The following is a 17,224-nucleotide window of genomic DNA, read 5'->3' on the forward strand; positions in this document are numbered from 1 at the left end:
TTGAGCCTTTGAAATCATTATTTTCCCTTCGGTAATGCACCCATATTGCCCATAATTGTCTGGTTGTTAAGGAGCGATAATAATCATCATCAGGTGAGCCACCCAAATTTGTGTAGTTCTATAATAAAAAGAGAAACAAAACTAGCTTCAAAACTATTTATTGGGATCACAAGGGTCTTTAATTTCAGGTTTCTTCTCCGGGTTCTTGATGCGGTGCAGGCACAACGGCGGGTCGTTGCAAGGTCTTCGTTTCTTTACAGGCAGACTACTGCAGGGAGGGAGTATGTCGCACGGGTGGTTTGGCTCCACCTTGGCGCATGACTTCACGTTGATGTAGCTCCCAGAAAGACACCTGGCTGGAAATAATAAGCAGTCATATTAATTCAACGTAGGGCCAATACAATGTAAATTCTATAGATACTGCAGAAAGAGTGAATTTTATTTACGCAGTTCAACAAAGTATGAAGGTATATCTTTAAGGAAGGATGGCTGAACCCGTATGATGTTGAAAATGCAGTTCGATTTAAAAATAAAAATCAGAGACATATAAATTAATTGCTAATAAATAAAACTGCGCAAGTACATATGTTATATGCATAGATTGGTTTACTTATTTCTCCAGGGTACGCTGGATTCTTCAACCTCTCTAGACAGATCGAGGGGGCGGGACAGTCTCCCTCTGGCTCCTGCAGAGGATCACAAGGCACAACAGGATCGCAAGGATGAGGAGGTTCCACTCTCTCGCAAGATTTCACGTCTATGCGCGTTGTCGATTCCATGTTCCAGGTGCTAAGACATAATGTAATATTTATAGCCTGACCAGAAAAATAGAATATCAGCTTGGGAGCGCCACTTTTTCCTAAGTTTTAAAGTTAACGTACACAAAATTAATTTAATTTTTACCTTAACATAGCGGTTTTTTATGTTTCTGGTCGGACTATCATCAAAGTTATATCATTTTACCTATAATGGTAGCAACTTTGGGAGATGAGGGACTGCATGGCAAAGTGGTCTTAAATAGTTTTGTTGCCATTTAAAAAATGTGCTTTAATATGAAGGACAATGATGGTGTAATGAGATTAGTAGATAATTATTATTCTGTAAGTGGCTTCTGTATGAATTCAATCAATACTTATCACGGCTCGTTTACCAAATGCAAATAGGAGCTACACAATAGACATGTAATTTTATACGTTAAGTCACTCTTGTGAAGTTATAAAACACAATAAATAAAATTTCTCGAGTCCTTGAAAAATATAAGAATTTACCTCCTCTACTGAGATGTGATTCAGTGTGACTGCTCATCAGAGGTTGTGTTGTTTTTGCAAGCGCAGGTGTGACTGGCTTCCTGCTTGGTCATCTCTTCGTCCTGCAGCATTTGTACGTCGGCGCAGGGCGCCACGCAGGGCAGGCATTTGTTCTTCTGCCTTTTGCAGTTCTTCCCGCATGGCTCGTTGTCCGACATTATGGTTTTTAAGGGTGTTTCCAGATTTTTACATAACTTTGATGAGGGTTCTTGAAGACATTTCGATGGATTTTGTTATAATGTCGATATTTTTTTATTTGGTCAGCCTTTAAAAGAGAATTTATGTTAAATCTCCGATACTGTTAAAGAGGTTTGGTGATAGACTTCTCTATTAAAAAGGTTCTAATACAAAAATAACAATTTATACGTGTATTTTTAAGGAGAAATGATGCACTTGCAGTGCGCCAGGAGTATGAATATTTTCAGACATAAGCGAGTCTTTCGTGTTTTTCTCAAATTAAACTACTTTTGTTTAGTCGACCTTGAGATCGAGTACTATGAAATAAAAAAAAGCTATTATGCTTATTATGGAAGTGTGAGTTGTTGTGGTTTTATAACCCATAATTTTTTAATAAAGTACCTAATATTAAACTTCGTCTTAAGTAACTTATTAATATTATATTATACCTTAAGAATTTATAAATCCTTAAGAATCCCGATATCAAAACCTACATGTGACAGTTTATTTGTATAATTTGACCAAGAAAATAAAAACCTGCATTGGGGGGCGAATTTTTGCTTTTGGTTTTAAAGTTAAAATTGTCAGTACAAGAAATGAGTTCCCTTGTTACTTCAACAAGGTAAGGTTTTTTATTTTCCTGGTAAGACTAAGAAAAACAACAATAATGACAAATATCAATGTTTTTATTCAATCGTCTTCTCCATAACATCAGCATCTTCATTTCCCTCTGATTCCTGCGAATAATTCGAGCTAATGGATTCGCTGTCTCCTTTCTTTTCATCGCTGAACAGCGAGTAGATCCTCGTCTTGATGGCAGCAAACACGCTGCTCGACTGCGGTACCGGAACTGGATACGTTATGTTCGTCTGTACTATGATATTAGATATTTGTTTAGGTGAAGTTGGTTCATCGCATGAATCAAAAATATCCGGGTTTGATGGATCAGGCAAATCGTCAAAATCAATTGAATCGCTCATGTTAGAAAAGGCGGAATCTACTTTGTCCACATCGTCTATTGTTTCCTCAGGAGCTGTGCTTTCACAGTAATCATTATCCTTGCTTAAGCCGTCCACTTTACGGAAGAAACAAAATCCTTTACTCTCTTCACTTTTCTTTTCATCGTTTTCCTCTTGGTCACACGGAGATTCCGAGTCGTCAAGTTGCGAAAAACTTCCTTTTCTGATCATTGTTACAGTTTCGTGTGTAGTTGTGCACACTTTTGTGATGAAATCTTCCATTGCACACCTAATTTGTAACAACGATGAACATTCTGAGTCGGTTTTCGGGATTTCCTTCTTTTCTACCTTAGATTCCGGCGCTTTTTCTATCTTCCCAGTAAGTGATGCCTTTTTCTCTGCTACGTTAACAGTCGGTGACTTTTTAACTTTCTTGTCGATATTGTCTTTGGACTGTGTCTCGCTAGTTTTGGGAGCTCTTGTGCAGTAATCTACTGGGGGTGGGCATCCATCCGCTACATCCATTGGTGATTTCTTCTTCTTTACCTTTTCCTTGTTACCGGCACATTCTGCTTCACAAGATGGGTCGCATACGATGGGTGCAGCTTTCTTTTTGGGCGGGCACGGAGATTTCACGCTTTCCGCACTCTTAGTTTCTACAGGTTTCTCGCTTTTAATTTTAGCATTTTGAATTTCACAGCCAGGGTCTGGTATGCCTGAAGGCGTATCGAAGTCTGTCGGGAAACAGCCTGGTCTCTGTTTTATTTTAGAGTAAGCTTCGTCGATATTGTCTTTATTCATTTTTGTGTTCGATGGTTTTAAGTCGTACGATGTGACTGCGTCGACTTTACTGACACTGCTTTGTCTGGAATCTAATGACTTGTCCTGGTATTTCTCAAGGCAGGGTTTGTAATCCGGGAAGTCTTGTTGGACAGACTCTAAAATTTCCTTGATCAATTTTTCTTCAGATGGTGCACTATCTGTCGGGTAGGTTTGGAGGTATGGTGTGATCACTTCTTTGCAATATTTATATCGGTTAGCGACTCCTTCTTCAGAAGTTGGTTGCTTTGGATGCTTTTGCACTTCTTCTGAGACACTTTCTTTGATGATTGTCACCGATTTGGGGCATTCAGGATCTTGTAGAATTTTGCAAAATTCGAATACGGTTATAGAGCCTTTGTCTGGAGAATTTAGTTCGTTTTTTGAAGAAGTCTTCGGAATTTGATGGGACGTTTTGGAATCACATATTATTATAGCTTCGCTGGTCTGTGTTTCTTTGTTCAAACTTGTTTGAATTTCTTGCAAGTCGCAATCATCGTATTCCAGATTTAGAGGATTCATAATATTTTAAATAACTTCTATGTCTCACTGTTACATTTTGAATAGGTATTTTGAATATATTTGTATATTGAAATTATTTTAGCCGATCATATTTAATTTACTTGTCACTTTTGACAGGCACAAACCAATGACTAGTTTCAGAACTAGTTTTTTGTTTATGTCAAAGACTTATAAGAGGAAGATTCATTTTCGATAAAGTCTAACGCCCGTATTTATAAACGTTATTTATCTACTAATCAGGTATAATGGAGTCACTTTGCCCGTTAAAAATTAAACATAAAGTTATTATAAATTCATATGCCTTTATTCGTACCGGTGCGTTTTTCTTACAAATACTCTTAATAAAAAATTAAACCGAAAAAAATCTAGATGATTCAACATTGACAACGACGCAAGAGTTTTCACATCATTCCGACATGAACAATAAAATCTACACAAAATATAATTATATGAAATAAATATGAAGAAATAATACGATATTGCGTAATGTTATTTACATTCTGTCTTAGGTTTCCGCGTTAGATTACATTTAAAAAATGTATTTTCGCATATTTATGCTTGTGTTTATTAATAATTACATTTAATATAGATGTTTGTATTATTTAAAGAAGAAAGAAAGAAAGAAAAGTTTCTTTTCTTTCTTTCTTTCTTTCTATGTTTGTATTATTTGAAAATGTAAATACGAGCGATAATATGCGAAAATATTGTTAAAATAATGTTGTTATAGCCAAGGCCTAATTCAGATCATGATTTGAAATAACTATAATTTACAATCTTGATTTCAATTTTTTAATTATATCTACAATTATCCCTTTAACTTTGTTAAAAACAAATATGTATTCCAAAATCCAGATGTAGAAACAAATTAAATATTTTTAATATTACTATAGTTTCACTCACATCCGAAAAAGGCCAGACATCTTTGGTGACAAAAAAATATTGCTTCTGTTAAAATATACTACTGAGTTGCGAAATACAGTGCCGCTATGTTATCTGTAAAATTAACGAGGATTTGACACAACGTGGAACATCGTGTACATCAACTTCACAAACAAAGGGCTTCAAAAAAGTCTTTGGCGTTCCTCTAAACTGTATGACTTTTGTATATTCATTAAAAAGCATACTTTCACTGGTTCGATATGAAAAAATAGTGCTAAATATTTACACAGGATAACACGAAATAAAAATACTTAAAAATTAATAAATGGACGGAAATGATAAGATATTCAACTAATACTTTCATATACAAAATAGGGATAGGAATATATACAAATCATATTTATGAAATTCACATTAATTTGATCAATAAAAAATAATTCAAAAATACATAACAGTTTGCCAATAATATGTGAACATTTGAAATAATTTGTACACAATCCAATCCCAAAAAAACAATAATATATCTAAAAGTCATTATTTTTGAACATATAAATTGTATATATTAATTTTATGGCATACAACGATATCGGAACGCGCTGTATACTTAACATTTTTTATTTTAATATAAAAAGTACAAAAAAAAAATACAGGAATAATCTCATTGTAATTTCAAAATAATCTAAAATAACTCTACATAGTTTGACTTCATTTATTATTGTTATGTCGTCGGAATAGTTTGTAATGACTTTAAATGAAAGTTTTTATAATTTACACGAATTTTTAAAATCATCGTTTTTTTTTATGTAACTTCACATCGCCTGATGGTAAGTGGAGTGGGGTCCAATTGGATGTTGACTGACGAGAGATGATTATCCCTCGACAGTCGACACAATTATGCCGGCCTGTTGGAACCGGATATACACAGGATGATCCCGGAACCCGACACTTACGTGGGCCACTATGACGGGTTTTAACACCTTGTGTACGGTGGTCGCTATCCGGGCGGATATAAAATAGATCCTACCATTAGTAAAGATGACAGTTGACTTTTTAGACCCTTTTTTTCTATAATTATTTAAGTTTCATATTTAATATTGTTTATCATTCGAAAAGCAACCTTGAGTTTATGTTTATTAAGATCATATCTTTGTAGTAGCTCCATTATGTTTTTCATGAATGATGTTAAGAGATAAAAAATCTATGGAGGTCATTACCAACTATTCCAACCTTAGTTTTTACAATGGTTAGTTACTTGACTCAATGTAAGCCTACACAAGGCCATACCTGAAAGTATGTCTTGTATTATAGGCTCAGTTATTATTTATCAACTTTCAAATATATTTTATTTAACATTTAACTCAAAAATCTTAGAATTTGCATATTACTACGTTGTAGATTAGAATTCATGAGTCAAGATTGTTTCATTTTTAAATGTACCACAACTTATACATATAACGATAATAAATGTAAATTAAAGATTTTGTGCATCGCTGACAGCTTAAATAAATGAAACTATAGATTGAAAATAACTGTCACATTAAAAGCTATTTTGTAACTACGTTGAGGTAAAAGAAACGAGAATATTATCATCCGCTTACATCTAATAATGACATTAAATGAATTACATTTAAGTTTCATTAAAATACATTATTTACATTCTTAGTCTTAATGAAGATTTATCAACACTTTGGCTCTCTCATATAACCTTTCATTTAATTAAAAAATAATGAGTATAAATGAAGTTTGCGCGTTTCATTTAACAATTTAGAGAAAGCAAAGTTTGAAGCGGTACTGACCACGTTAAAATTAATATAACCAAATTGTACACAATAATACATATTCATTTATCTACATAACCATGTGAATTCTTAACCGAATAATAAAGGTAATTAATTAACTAAATATCTCACATGTTGATCGTTAGTACAAATAGTGTCCATTATCACTTATTTTTGTTCGTTGTGGGCGCCGACAGCTACTGCTGGCACGGCGTCCGTTGATATCTGGAAATAAATGAAACGGTTTCATTTTATGTTTCATTTATTATTATTATTTATTGTTATTTAAATGTGGGTCATCATAATGACAAAAAACTCCAAGACGGGCAAGTCAGGAATACCTTTAATCGGTGGTATGAGAAATATGAGGAAGAGGGATAGATTTGAGGTGATCGTAGCAAGTGGCGCTCAAGTCTTTGCATACCTCTATGGGATAAGGCGTAAGTATGTATTGTTAACAAAAATATGTATTATTAATTTAAACACATAAGTGTAGATAAAATCTGTTTTGCAGTATTTCTTGGAATGACGTGAGATATTTAGACAGTCAATGCAGGCTATAACAAATTTTATTATAAAGGTATTTAATGTCACATTATTGGTAGAAATCATGTGATTTTAACCATTAAATATTCTCCGGGACATCTCAATCGGAACTTACTCACTCCCCGGAAAACTTTGCGTATCACAAGCTGACCCCCCTTTCAAATCCGACTCCGCGATCATCCATTACGAATCCAAAGGTTTTTGCCTCGTCCAAGTTGCAGAAACTTTTAAAGTTCACTCCACTCGAATCACTTAAGTTTAATGCCCTGTAAGTTATTCTGCGTCCCGCGGGACCGGGCTTGGCCTTTGTCAGCGATCCCGGGGGAGCGCGGGGACAACGCGACAAATGTGCGAGAGTATGTCTATTGTAGATTTTTTGTCGATTAATTTATGTGTTTATTTTAATTGAATATGTCGATGATGGATGATTAGTTGTTATTCAATTGGGGGTTTGATAGACAATAGAAATTTTACTATTTAATATCGAATTATAATACCTTGGTATCCATAATACAAGTTAAATCTTAATTTGAGCACCAATACCAATGTTCAATATACCTATAATACTTGATATTTTTTGTTACTTATGCATTTTATAACAGAGCATATTATTTGTAAATGGTATCTGTAATATAATATGTTTTTTGTTGGTAATGAATTAAATAAAAATAATGTATGTACTGCTTTAGTATTATTTATTGTGTGGATTCGATGGTCGACAGATTTACGATTTACGACAAAATTATGTTATTTTTAATAATTATAATTGATTGATGTTCATAAGGATTTACGTCATAACTCCTATTTTAAAAAATCATAAAGTTTTATCTTTTATTCTAAATTTACCAAATTAAATTATTTTAACTTACACTTCTATACTCAGAAATCTAGATCAATTATCAATTATCTATTTCAAATTACTTCCCAATAATTTCCGCATCTATACATCAATCCTCACGAGATATCTCCGAAAGGTCCAAACCGCAAGCACATTAAACTTCCACTTTTCACGGCATTTTAAACGAGTGTAAAACGAATGACCGGACCTAATCCCGAATCGGGATTCGTACATTATCAATCTATCCTTAGGGATTTATGTTATCACCTGGACTACATTGAATTAAAGGTAGATTGGTGTACAGCTGAAAATCAGTGCTGTTTAACAGGGTATACTGAACTGGTAACCCTTCTACCACACATAGTGAAATCTATCGTATGCCTTATATTGTTAACTGTATGTGTTTGTGTTTTTTTATATTTTTATTTTTATTGTTTTATGTGTGTGTGTGTAGAAAAATAAATGGTTTAAATGGTATGATTACTTTGATTTAGGTTAGTTTAGAATTGTTTGTTTTGTATGTGGACTACGGGTATCATTTTTTACAGATAACTATTGGAGTGGTAGATCCATTAACATCCTCTTTTATTAGCAAAGAACTCTTATTAGTTCTGACAATATTATATCCATAACTAAAGAATTGTAGACCTAATCTATCGTTTATTTAAAATAATATATTTTTTAGCCAAGAGAATGAAAATTCAAATTCAAAATTTACTCTCAAAATATAAAAAAGTAATAACCTATTTATATTTTGAACCTTTGTGTAATGTCTAATAATAATAGTTATTTAGTTCAGAAGGCGACTGTAATATTGTAGGGAAACATGCTGCATGCTGAGATAGAGGTATTCAAGTTAATTATAACATATTATGCAGGTTTATCTTTACTTTATGTCTGAATCTTTAGTGCCAATGAAATTTATTTTTATTTATAGATTACTATTGCCTATGCCCTTATACTGTTTATAGGTGAAAACTCCCAAATAAATATCCTTAAGATAAAAACAATCCAATTGAACGAGGGTGGAGCATCGACAATCCACTGTTTTGATCCCATCAAATTAGGTGTTCCATTCGCAATCCCAAAGGCGATAGATCAAAGTGAACACTCGGATGTTACGCGATTGTAACCTTTAAACGTATGGACGCCATCGGAAGCTTTCGATAGTAATTTTAAAGGGATTTGTTTGGAAGTGATTTTGTTTTTGTTTACTTTATTTGGGAATATCTACTCCGCAGTACTATTCAACTATATATAGGATGAGATATAGTAAAGAGTACGCATTGGAATGCAAACAGAAGAACTACAACCTTCGGCTTCATAGAGTCCATGTCATTGAAATCTTTGACTTTTGTATCCGATTACCGATTATCTTTATATAAGGCGGTCCCGTAAGCAAATCCCTGCGTTAATTGAATTTATAGAAATTAGAAATCTATTTCTTAATTACATAAAAAGAATAAACATTATATTTCTACAATATGTTATCTTTATTTGACTGTTTATTATTTTTTATAATGTGGATAATAGTTTTAGTTGTGGATAATACATTTCGTAATTAAAATGCCATTATCGTTGCCTGCACCGACTTTTAAAGTACACATAATTTTAATTTCTTTTGTAAATCTTTACATATACCCGTAGCTCGTGCACCGAAAATGTATGGAACGAATTCTCAAGGCCATTTGCTTAGTGGAGAGACTTAATATATAATATCTACTGCTGATTGCATTCTTCAGGTATTCCTGCACTGTAAAGTATTTCCTCTTACATTCACAATACTATTGAAGCTTGTTATTTTTTCTGAATACTTATTTGTAATAAGCTACACCAACAGCACTACATATATCATTCAATACAAAAAAGCACTAAAGTACAGAATAGAATATGTGTGCAATAGGTGAACACAGCATTTACCACTAACAACTTATTGAATTAAAATCTAAAACATAATAATGAGGAAGTAGAATATCAATATATAATATCTACTGCTAATTACTGGTATTCCTGTACTGTAAAATATTTCCTCTTACATTCACAATACTATCGAAGTCTGTAATTATTTCTGAACAACATTAAGCTCTATGGGTATGGTAATACTGACCACTTGGAGAGCAGGCCGGTGGCTGCGGAGTGTGTGTAGGGTCCTCCGTACGGCGAGTACTGGGAGTAGGGAGCCGCGTACGCGTACTCACTGGCGAGCGTCGCCGTGCCTGCAAATAAATTACAATACATTAGTAACATTCTGTATCAATATTTTCAAGTATAATATTCTGTATACGAATAATATTTCCAAATTCTCTCTTATCTTTCTGTTTGATTAATTACATTGCGGTATAAAGACGTAGTGTTCCCTGAGACTCGCCGAGCTTCGCCGCTCGGTGTCCTAAAATGCTACAGCTGATTCTGTCTCTACAAGTCTCTACCATACTGTATTTTTTTTTTATAAAGTAACCCAAAGTAACCCCAACAACGGGCAAGTAATGCCACTGCAGCTGATGGTAAGTGGACTAGGGCCCAACAGAACGTCGACCGACGATAGATGATTACCCTTCGGCAGTCGACACAATTAAGCCGACCCGTTGAAACGGGCACAGACTGATCCCGGAACACCATGTGTGCGGTGGTCGCTATACGGGAGGATATAAAATATATTTTATTTTATTATATTTAAAAGCGACGATAGCCTAGTTGGGTATGGAACGGTCTGCCGAGACGAATGTCCGCAGGTTCAAATCCCAAGGGCACACACCTCTCACTTTTCTAAAAAATCATGTGTGTATTCTTTGTGAATTTATCGTTCGCTTTAACGGTGAAGGAAAACATCGTGAGGAAACCTGCACATCTGAGAAGTTCTCTATAGGAATTTCGAAGGTGTGTGAAGTCTACCAATCCGCACTAGGCCAGCGTGGTGGACTAAGGCCTAATCCCTCTCAGTAGTAGAGGAGGCCCGTGCTCAGCAGTGGGCAAGTATATAATACAGGACTGATATTATTATTATTATATTTGAGTGGCTCACAGCTATCAAAATCAAAACAAATTAAGGCCGAAATGAATACAATAGATAAGCCAATTACGAGCCACCGCAGATAGTAAGTGGTATCCTACCATCAGCAAAAAACTTGGAGCTATATTTTCTATATAAACTTGGAGCTTTTGAGAAAAATAATTCGATTTGTTATAAAATTATTCACCTTACTTAAATGAATAGTGCCGGTCATGATATCTTGTCGATGTTTAGCAGTGGTTATCGTGTAGAAGGTACATCATTTTGAGTTAGGTATATAGTTCTAAGGGCGCATTATTCCGCTTTATAAAATTGATAGGGCCGGGTGGCAGAGCAAACAAAGCTGGTATTGAATACAAGGCTTATTATGTGCCACAGTAAGTTGACATACATCTGCATCTAACATAGCCTATCATAGCCTTTAAACAACTACGTGTCATCCGCTTTATTCCCGTTTTCAAACCCTATTTCATAATATACATTCCTCTCCATAAAATATGCAAAAACCTTCCATCACAACCATTTAATATTTATATCTACCCGCGTTTTTAAACATCAAAACCGCCAAATTTGATCGGGGCCCACCCACAGCGCCGCGTGACGAGACCGCCAAATATTAAACACGTAGGATCCAATCGGCACGAGTAAAACGGCGCAACATCCCCTCTCTCCCCTACCATATAATAAGTTTATGCGCGTGTCCGCCCCCCAAGCGTGTTCAAACATACAGCCCCGGTGTTGCTAGCTTGATACATGTATGTTTAAAACTTATAAAAATATTCAGGATTTTTTAATACCATAAAAACTTATTAGAGTTGTTTGATGTTAGGAATTGTATCTGAGATGGATATTTGCTCGCCTTTATCACAATTTCGCACGAAAACTCGGCTAGTCGTGTAAAAACATTAGATTTTTAGTATAATATTATATCGAGAATAAAGGCGTAGGATTGTAATGTATATGTGACTTGACTATCTTTGTTGCACTAAAATTCAATCGTTGAATACTGCCTTAGCTTTCATTTAACAATAATTTTGTTTAAAACAGTGCCATACGCAACATCAGACGTTTGAATCACAATACATATTAGACGTGAAAATATAAGATACATAAAATTAATACTTTTTAACATAAGATATCAACTCTAAACACTTTATTCATATATCTCTCATTAAGCTAGCAACACCGGCCGCAAGCAAGACTGACAGTTTAATATTTATAACCAAAGTGGGCCTACGAAACCATTTCAAGAGCTCAAAGCCACTTCGGTCGCATCACAGAGTCGTGTTTCGGTTCGTTAACCGCTACAGACAAAGCCCGTATGACTCTCCACCCTACAGCCCCCTTAAAATTATTTGCATAGAGCCCCGAATGAGCTATTAAAGATGTCTGCCTCCCCTCCCACTCGGGATAAGCAGATTGTGGCGGATTAAAGACCAAAAGCATAAAGCGTCTCCCGAGTCTACGGCGTGCTATTTCAGCACTTATTATGTATGCATAAGTGTCAAAATTCGTTGGATTTGGGCGGTAGATATGATGTTCTGCCGTGTTCGCAGTTCGGTCCGAGGAGAAAATTAGATTTCCCTTCAGAGTGGCTCCGGCCTCCGAGTACTCTACTTTGTCGAAAGCTTTTCTGCGAATTTTTTCACCGAGCTTTAGCGGTGATTCTTGACTGTTTTTCTGTTCGGCCACTTTTGTTTTTCATTGTTTTATTCGCGTTCGCCTGGTGTGGGTTACCCTCCGTTCCTTTATGTACTCGTTTGAAGATGTTTTAACGTTCTTTTTGTTTTAGATTTGATTGTTCCGTTAATTTGGCAGAGGCCGATGTACACGGTTTATTGTACATTCTTTTCTTGCTTACTTTTCGCATTTGCTTGGAGATGGATTCTTAGAATTGAATGCTTTTGAAAGTATATGTAGTTTGACATTGTATTTTTTTTTAAATCAAACATTTATAGACAAGAATCTTTTTATTTTTTTAGATGCATTACCAAGTATGTACTATCAGTTAAATTTATAAAAATCTTTGTTATTTTCATCTTTAACTTACCACAGATTCCGCTCAGAAATTAAGAGATTAATAAACTTTGCAGTATTCATCTATACGTTAAACCAAAGACTTCCTAAGTAACATTTGAAGAGTTATCATGAAAACACGCCGTATGAGGCGCACTCGTTAATGTATAATATGCAAATGGCACGTGAAAGGGCGTCGGCGTCTGATTTCTGCATAATTTCCAGAGATGTTTAATATCTTGTTTTTATCCAAGTATACATACATACAGTGTTTTGTTGTTTAAAAGCTACTTATGTGATTTCAACTAAAACATTTCATGGTTTTGTTGTTTTTGCGAATCATTCATCGTAAAAGATGTTAGAGATTTTTTGTGAAATGAGTGGGGATTACCTAATTATTGCATTCCATCTTTACGACATAAGTATTACAATCGAAATTAGACTCTTCGACTTTAACATTTTGTCATGTTATGCGAAAACTAACTTTTTATTCAACGTCTTATCATTTCATACTCTGTTATTCTTTTTTCATGAACCTTTGAATTTTAATCAATATTTGACTTTTCTCAGTTGTGATGGTATTTGCTACCTCTTATTATTTACTGTTTATTAACCCAAAATGCAATATCACTACTAGCCAGTCTTCTACAGTTGTCTTGGCGGATACAGACTCAGTGTACGAATGCGGGCGAACGGTAATGAACGGACATGAACAAACTTGTGAGGACATTTCACCCAAGATGGGTGAGCATGAGATTCCAATCAGTAAAAACTTCTTGAAGAGGAACATATATTTGACTTCCTCTAGCAAATAAGAATCCAGTCAGGCGGATATTATATCTAAACGGTGGCAGCCTCCCGATGGTTAACAGATCAGCGTCGAGTCTTCTAATTGTCGTAGTTAAGTGATGTTTGACGGTCATTTTTTTATTGTTTTGAATGACGAGACAAGCTAGCCGTTCGCCTGATGGTAAGCGACACGACCGTCCATAAACAGTAGAAACACCATCCAACACCTTGAATTACAAAGTGTCATTTGGTATTCCACTGCGCTCCCTATCCTGAGACATGAGATGTCTTATTATGTCCAGTAGTTACACTGGCTACAGTGTCCTTCAAACCGGAACACAACAGTGACTACACACTGCTCCTTGGCGGCAGAAATAGACATTGCGGTGCCTACCCAGCCGGACTCTCACATACGAGAGACCTACCACCAGTAAAATCGTTATGTCAAACCCGCTATTAACTTGCTGACATGTTCTTCTTTGCTTGTTCTATCCCTACAATAATGGCTGGTTTAGCAACCTAATGTCGAGTAAAGCTACAGCTTACCGTCGTAGGGCGCGTAGGGCGGGTAGGGCGGCGCGGGCGGCTGCAGCACCACCAGCGCCGCCGCGTCCGGACTCGCCGCCGCCGACGGGGGCTCGCCTGCGCCACCGTTCGACCCCGTCGAGTCGTTCGTCGCTGGAAATAAACGTGGGATTCAGTGGGGTTTCCTTAATAATAGCTATTATGACGATAATCAATGGATCTTGCTTTCATTGTGTGTTGGTTGTGGTTGAAGTCTTTAAACGGACTTTTGCTTTATTTTTTGATAAGCGGTAATAACATAATTTACATAAGCATTGGCCACCGCGTGACCAAGAACTGCAAAGTTCGTAACTTTAGCAGTAAACATAAAACGAGAAATCGCAAAAAAAAGATAGAGTAATTTTACTTTATAAGAAATTATATAAACATTACTACAACATGAATGACTTATGAAAAAAAAGACCAAAACGTATCATAACATCACTCCAACTATCTCCAATATCTAAATTAATAAACCTTTAAACATCGTCAATTAACCCAAATATACTTGAGAAAGTTTGATCTCACATAAACACATCGAACTACATACGAACAATCCAAAAATCCCCAAACAATTTAAAATTAAGTCCGCAATTGGCAACAGAAAAAAAAATCGCATGCACTTGACAAAACGGGTTGGTGTAAGCGTTTATTATCGCAGATTTACGAGTGCGTCGACTGCGGCGCGGTGTGGCCAGAGGTAGAAAAAATAAAACTACCATCCATTGAAAACTGAAATGCTGGCAATAAAACAAATTGTTTCGGAAAACAACGGCCGTTGATTGAAGTAATCATGTAGATTGATGTCCGATAATGAATAAAAGGTATTTTGGAATAGTACTACGTTGTGGCTAGTGTAACTACTGGACATTAAAGACTTAACATCTCACGTCTCAAGATGCCGAGCGCAGTGGAATACCAAACAATACTTTTTAATTCAAGGTGTTACTACTGTTTATGGGCTGTCATGTCGTTTACCATGCGAACGGTAAGTTCGTCTCGTCATTCAAAAGCAAATAAATAATAAAGTCTAGTTTGCTGAATACCTTTACTAGTTATGATTTAGGAATAGGATAATAAAGAGTTGGAGTGTTATTCGTTTTATTATTAAGATACGGTAGCAGCAGTTGATCAGTTTAAGTAAGACATTGCTTGTTCAAGTTTCAATTCGTTCATAGCGTAATGATTTCTTAAGTTTACGCGAATGTTAGACATTTAAATTAAACTATTTACGAATTTTATCGCGGTTTTAATATTTTACGTTTCTCCCGACATTTCGAAGACTTTGCAAGCTTCATGGTCACGGGGGGGACATATATCGTCCATAGCAGTTCCAAACAACATATTTTCAAATGTTATAGAGAGACGCCCACGATTCCCACTACCATCCATTACCCAGACTATTTCTTCTATCAATTTGTCATCGAATCCTCACAAATATTCTAAACATCTCTTACAAACATTTGCGACAGTATCGGAGTCGCGAAACCAACATCACTCAGCGCGTGCACAACACAATCACCATCATTACGTGATTATTCGTCACGGCCTGAAAAATTGTCACCTCCCCTCCCCGTCCCCTCTGGTGACATTACGCCTAACTGTTTCTGTGGCCCTTCGTACTGGTGGCACAGATTTTTGTGGCTTGTTCATGGTGTTAACTCGGTGATTTTTTAAATGAGAAAGCAAATTAGAAGGCATGGAAAGTGATAATGAAATAACGATCATAAGATAGAAGAAATTAAATTATGTTGTAATTAGGTCAGGGGGGCCTATTACATGTATAGAGATGAATCCGTCTTTTTTCAATTACGGACGTTCTATTCGAAGGACAGCTTCGATAGCCGTGTGGATAAGAGAGTCAAAAACATCACCTATTTGCGGTCAACTCAAGATATACGAATGTTTATTATTAGTAAATTCCATTTACCTCAATTATATAACCGCGGACACTTTAAATTAGGGATAAATTTAATTAGTACACGGTAAACCGAAGAAGCCGGCTTGAGCTGGCAGGTCAGAATAAAAACACAATGCGATCCTCACCGGAGAGGACGATGAGCCCTAGCCATTTTCACTTACCAGCCTTACATTACCTACCTAAGTGATGACCACACGAAGAAGAAACGTAGAAAAATACACCGAGCTTACATTTTTGTCATCAATTATAATCTTTTTTTAGGCCCTTTGTACCTATACAAAGTCACACTAGCCATATAAGCACATCGTTAATAAAATACATAGATATAATGGAGAAACGGCAACAACGTTCTCAAAAATATCTTTAGACGAAGTCTTAAGCGCAAGTAATTAATTAACATTGAATCTAAGTAAAAGTACTTCTACCGTCCGAAAATTATCTTCATCCCTTCACTCATTCGCTTTATTTCCATCTACATGCCATATAATCAAAACAGTCGCACTAAAGGTTGAACAAAACAACAGTACTACCTGATTAACCAACATACGTGTCAAGAACACAATCGCATGAAATCTACCCAAGACAAAAGTGGTAGAACAACAGCGCACAATGGAGCCGCGGTGTTGTGTTACCCGTCTTGTGTTACTGAGAGTGGGAGCGAGCGACGTTCGCACCGGGATGTGGTGTGGCCACTTTATCATTTGATTCCTGTTAGATGTACTTTTTGTTGTCTAGATTGTTTTTTTAAAATGACGAGACGTGGTTGTTGTTCGCCTGATGGTAAGCGACATACAGCCTATAAACAGTAGAAACAGCATCCAACACTTTGAATTATAAGGTATTGTTGGTATTCCACTGCGCTCGACATGCTGGGACATTAGATGTAAGTCTTATTATGTCTAGAAGTTCAATTGGTTACAATGTCCTTCAAACTGGAATACAACACTGACTACACAATGCTACTTGGCAGAAATAGACATTGCGGTGGTACCTATCCAGGCGGACTCTCATATAGGAGAGACCTACCAGCAGTCAATGAGGATTAGTTTCTTGCCCCCAAAGTGCTGTAATGTTGTGGATAATGCTTCGCATTTTTGGT

At 35.8% G+C, this 17,224-nt stretch overlaps 3 protein-coding genes across 4 annotated transcripts in view; all 3 read right to left on the reverse strand.

Annotated features, from left to right (window-relative positions):
- Positions 1 to 142: 142 nt before the first annotated feature.
- On the reverse strand, positions 143 to 1,621 carry LOC115442971. The gene is made up of 3 exons (XM_030168214.1): positions 1,269 to 1,621; positions 611 to 789; positions 143 to 356 (listed from the first exon to the last, which is right to left on the reverse strand). The coding sequence occupies exons 2-3, from the start codon at positions 777 to 779 to the stop codon at positions 154 to 156; spliced, it is 372 nt and encodes a 123-aa protein (XP_030024074.1). The 5' UTR covers positions 780 to 789; positions 1,269 to 1,621; the 3' UTR covers positions 143 to 153.
- Positions 1,622 to 2,152: 531 nt separating this feature from the next.
- LOC115442965 lies at positions 2,153 to 3,932 on the reverse strand. The gene has a single exon (XM_030168207.1). The coding sequence runs from the start codon at positions 3,782 to 3,784 to the stop codon at positions 2,171 to 2,173; it is 1,614 nt and encodes a 537-aa protein (XP_030024067.1). The 5' UTR covers positions 3,785 to 3,932; the 3' UTR covers positions 2,153 to 2,170.
- A 134-nt stretch (positions 3,933 to 4,066) lies between these two features.
- The window catches only part of LOC115442975 (paired box protein Pax-5), a 106,939-nt gene continuing 93,781 nt past the window's right edge, over positions 4,067 to 17,224 (reverse strand). For both annotated transcript variants that reach the window (XM_030168227.2, XM_030168226.2), the window contains exons 10-12: positions 14,187 to 14,318; positions 9,933 to 10,041; positions 4,067 to 6,666 (exon numbers count right to left, since the gene is read on the reverse strand). In XM_030168227.2, coding sequence (XP_030024087.1) covers position 6,666; positions 9,933 to 10,041; positions 14,187 to 14,318 — 242 coding nt within the window. In that variant the 3' untranslated portion in view covers positions 4,067 to 6,665. The remainder of the gene's footprint in view (positions 6,667 to 9,932; positions 10,042 to 14,186; positions 14,319 to 17,224) is intronic.

This window comes from Manduca sexta, chromosome 3 (genome assembly GCF_014839805.1).
Source record: "Manduca sexta isolate Smith_Timp_Sample1 chromosome 3, JHU_Msex_v1.0, whole genome shotgun sequence".
Lineage (NCBI taxonomy): Eukaryota > Metazoa > Arthropoda > Insecta > Lepidoptera > Sphingidae > Manduca > Manduca sexta.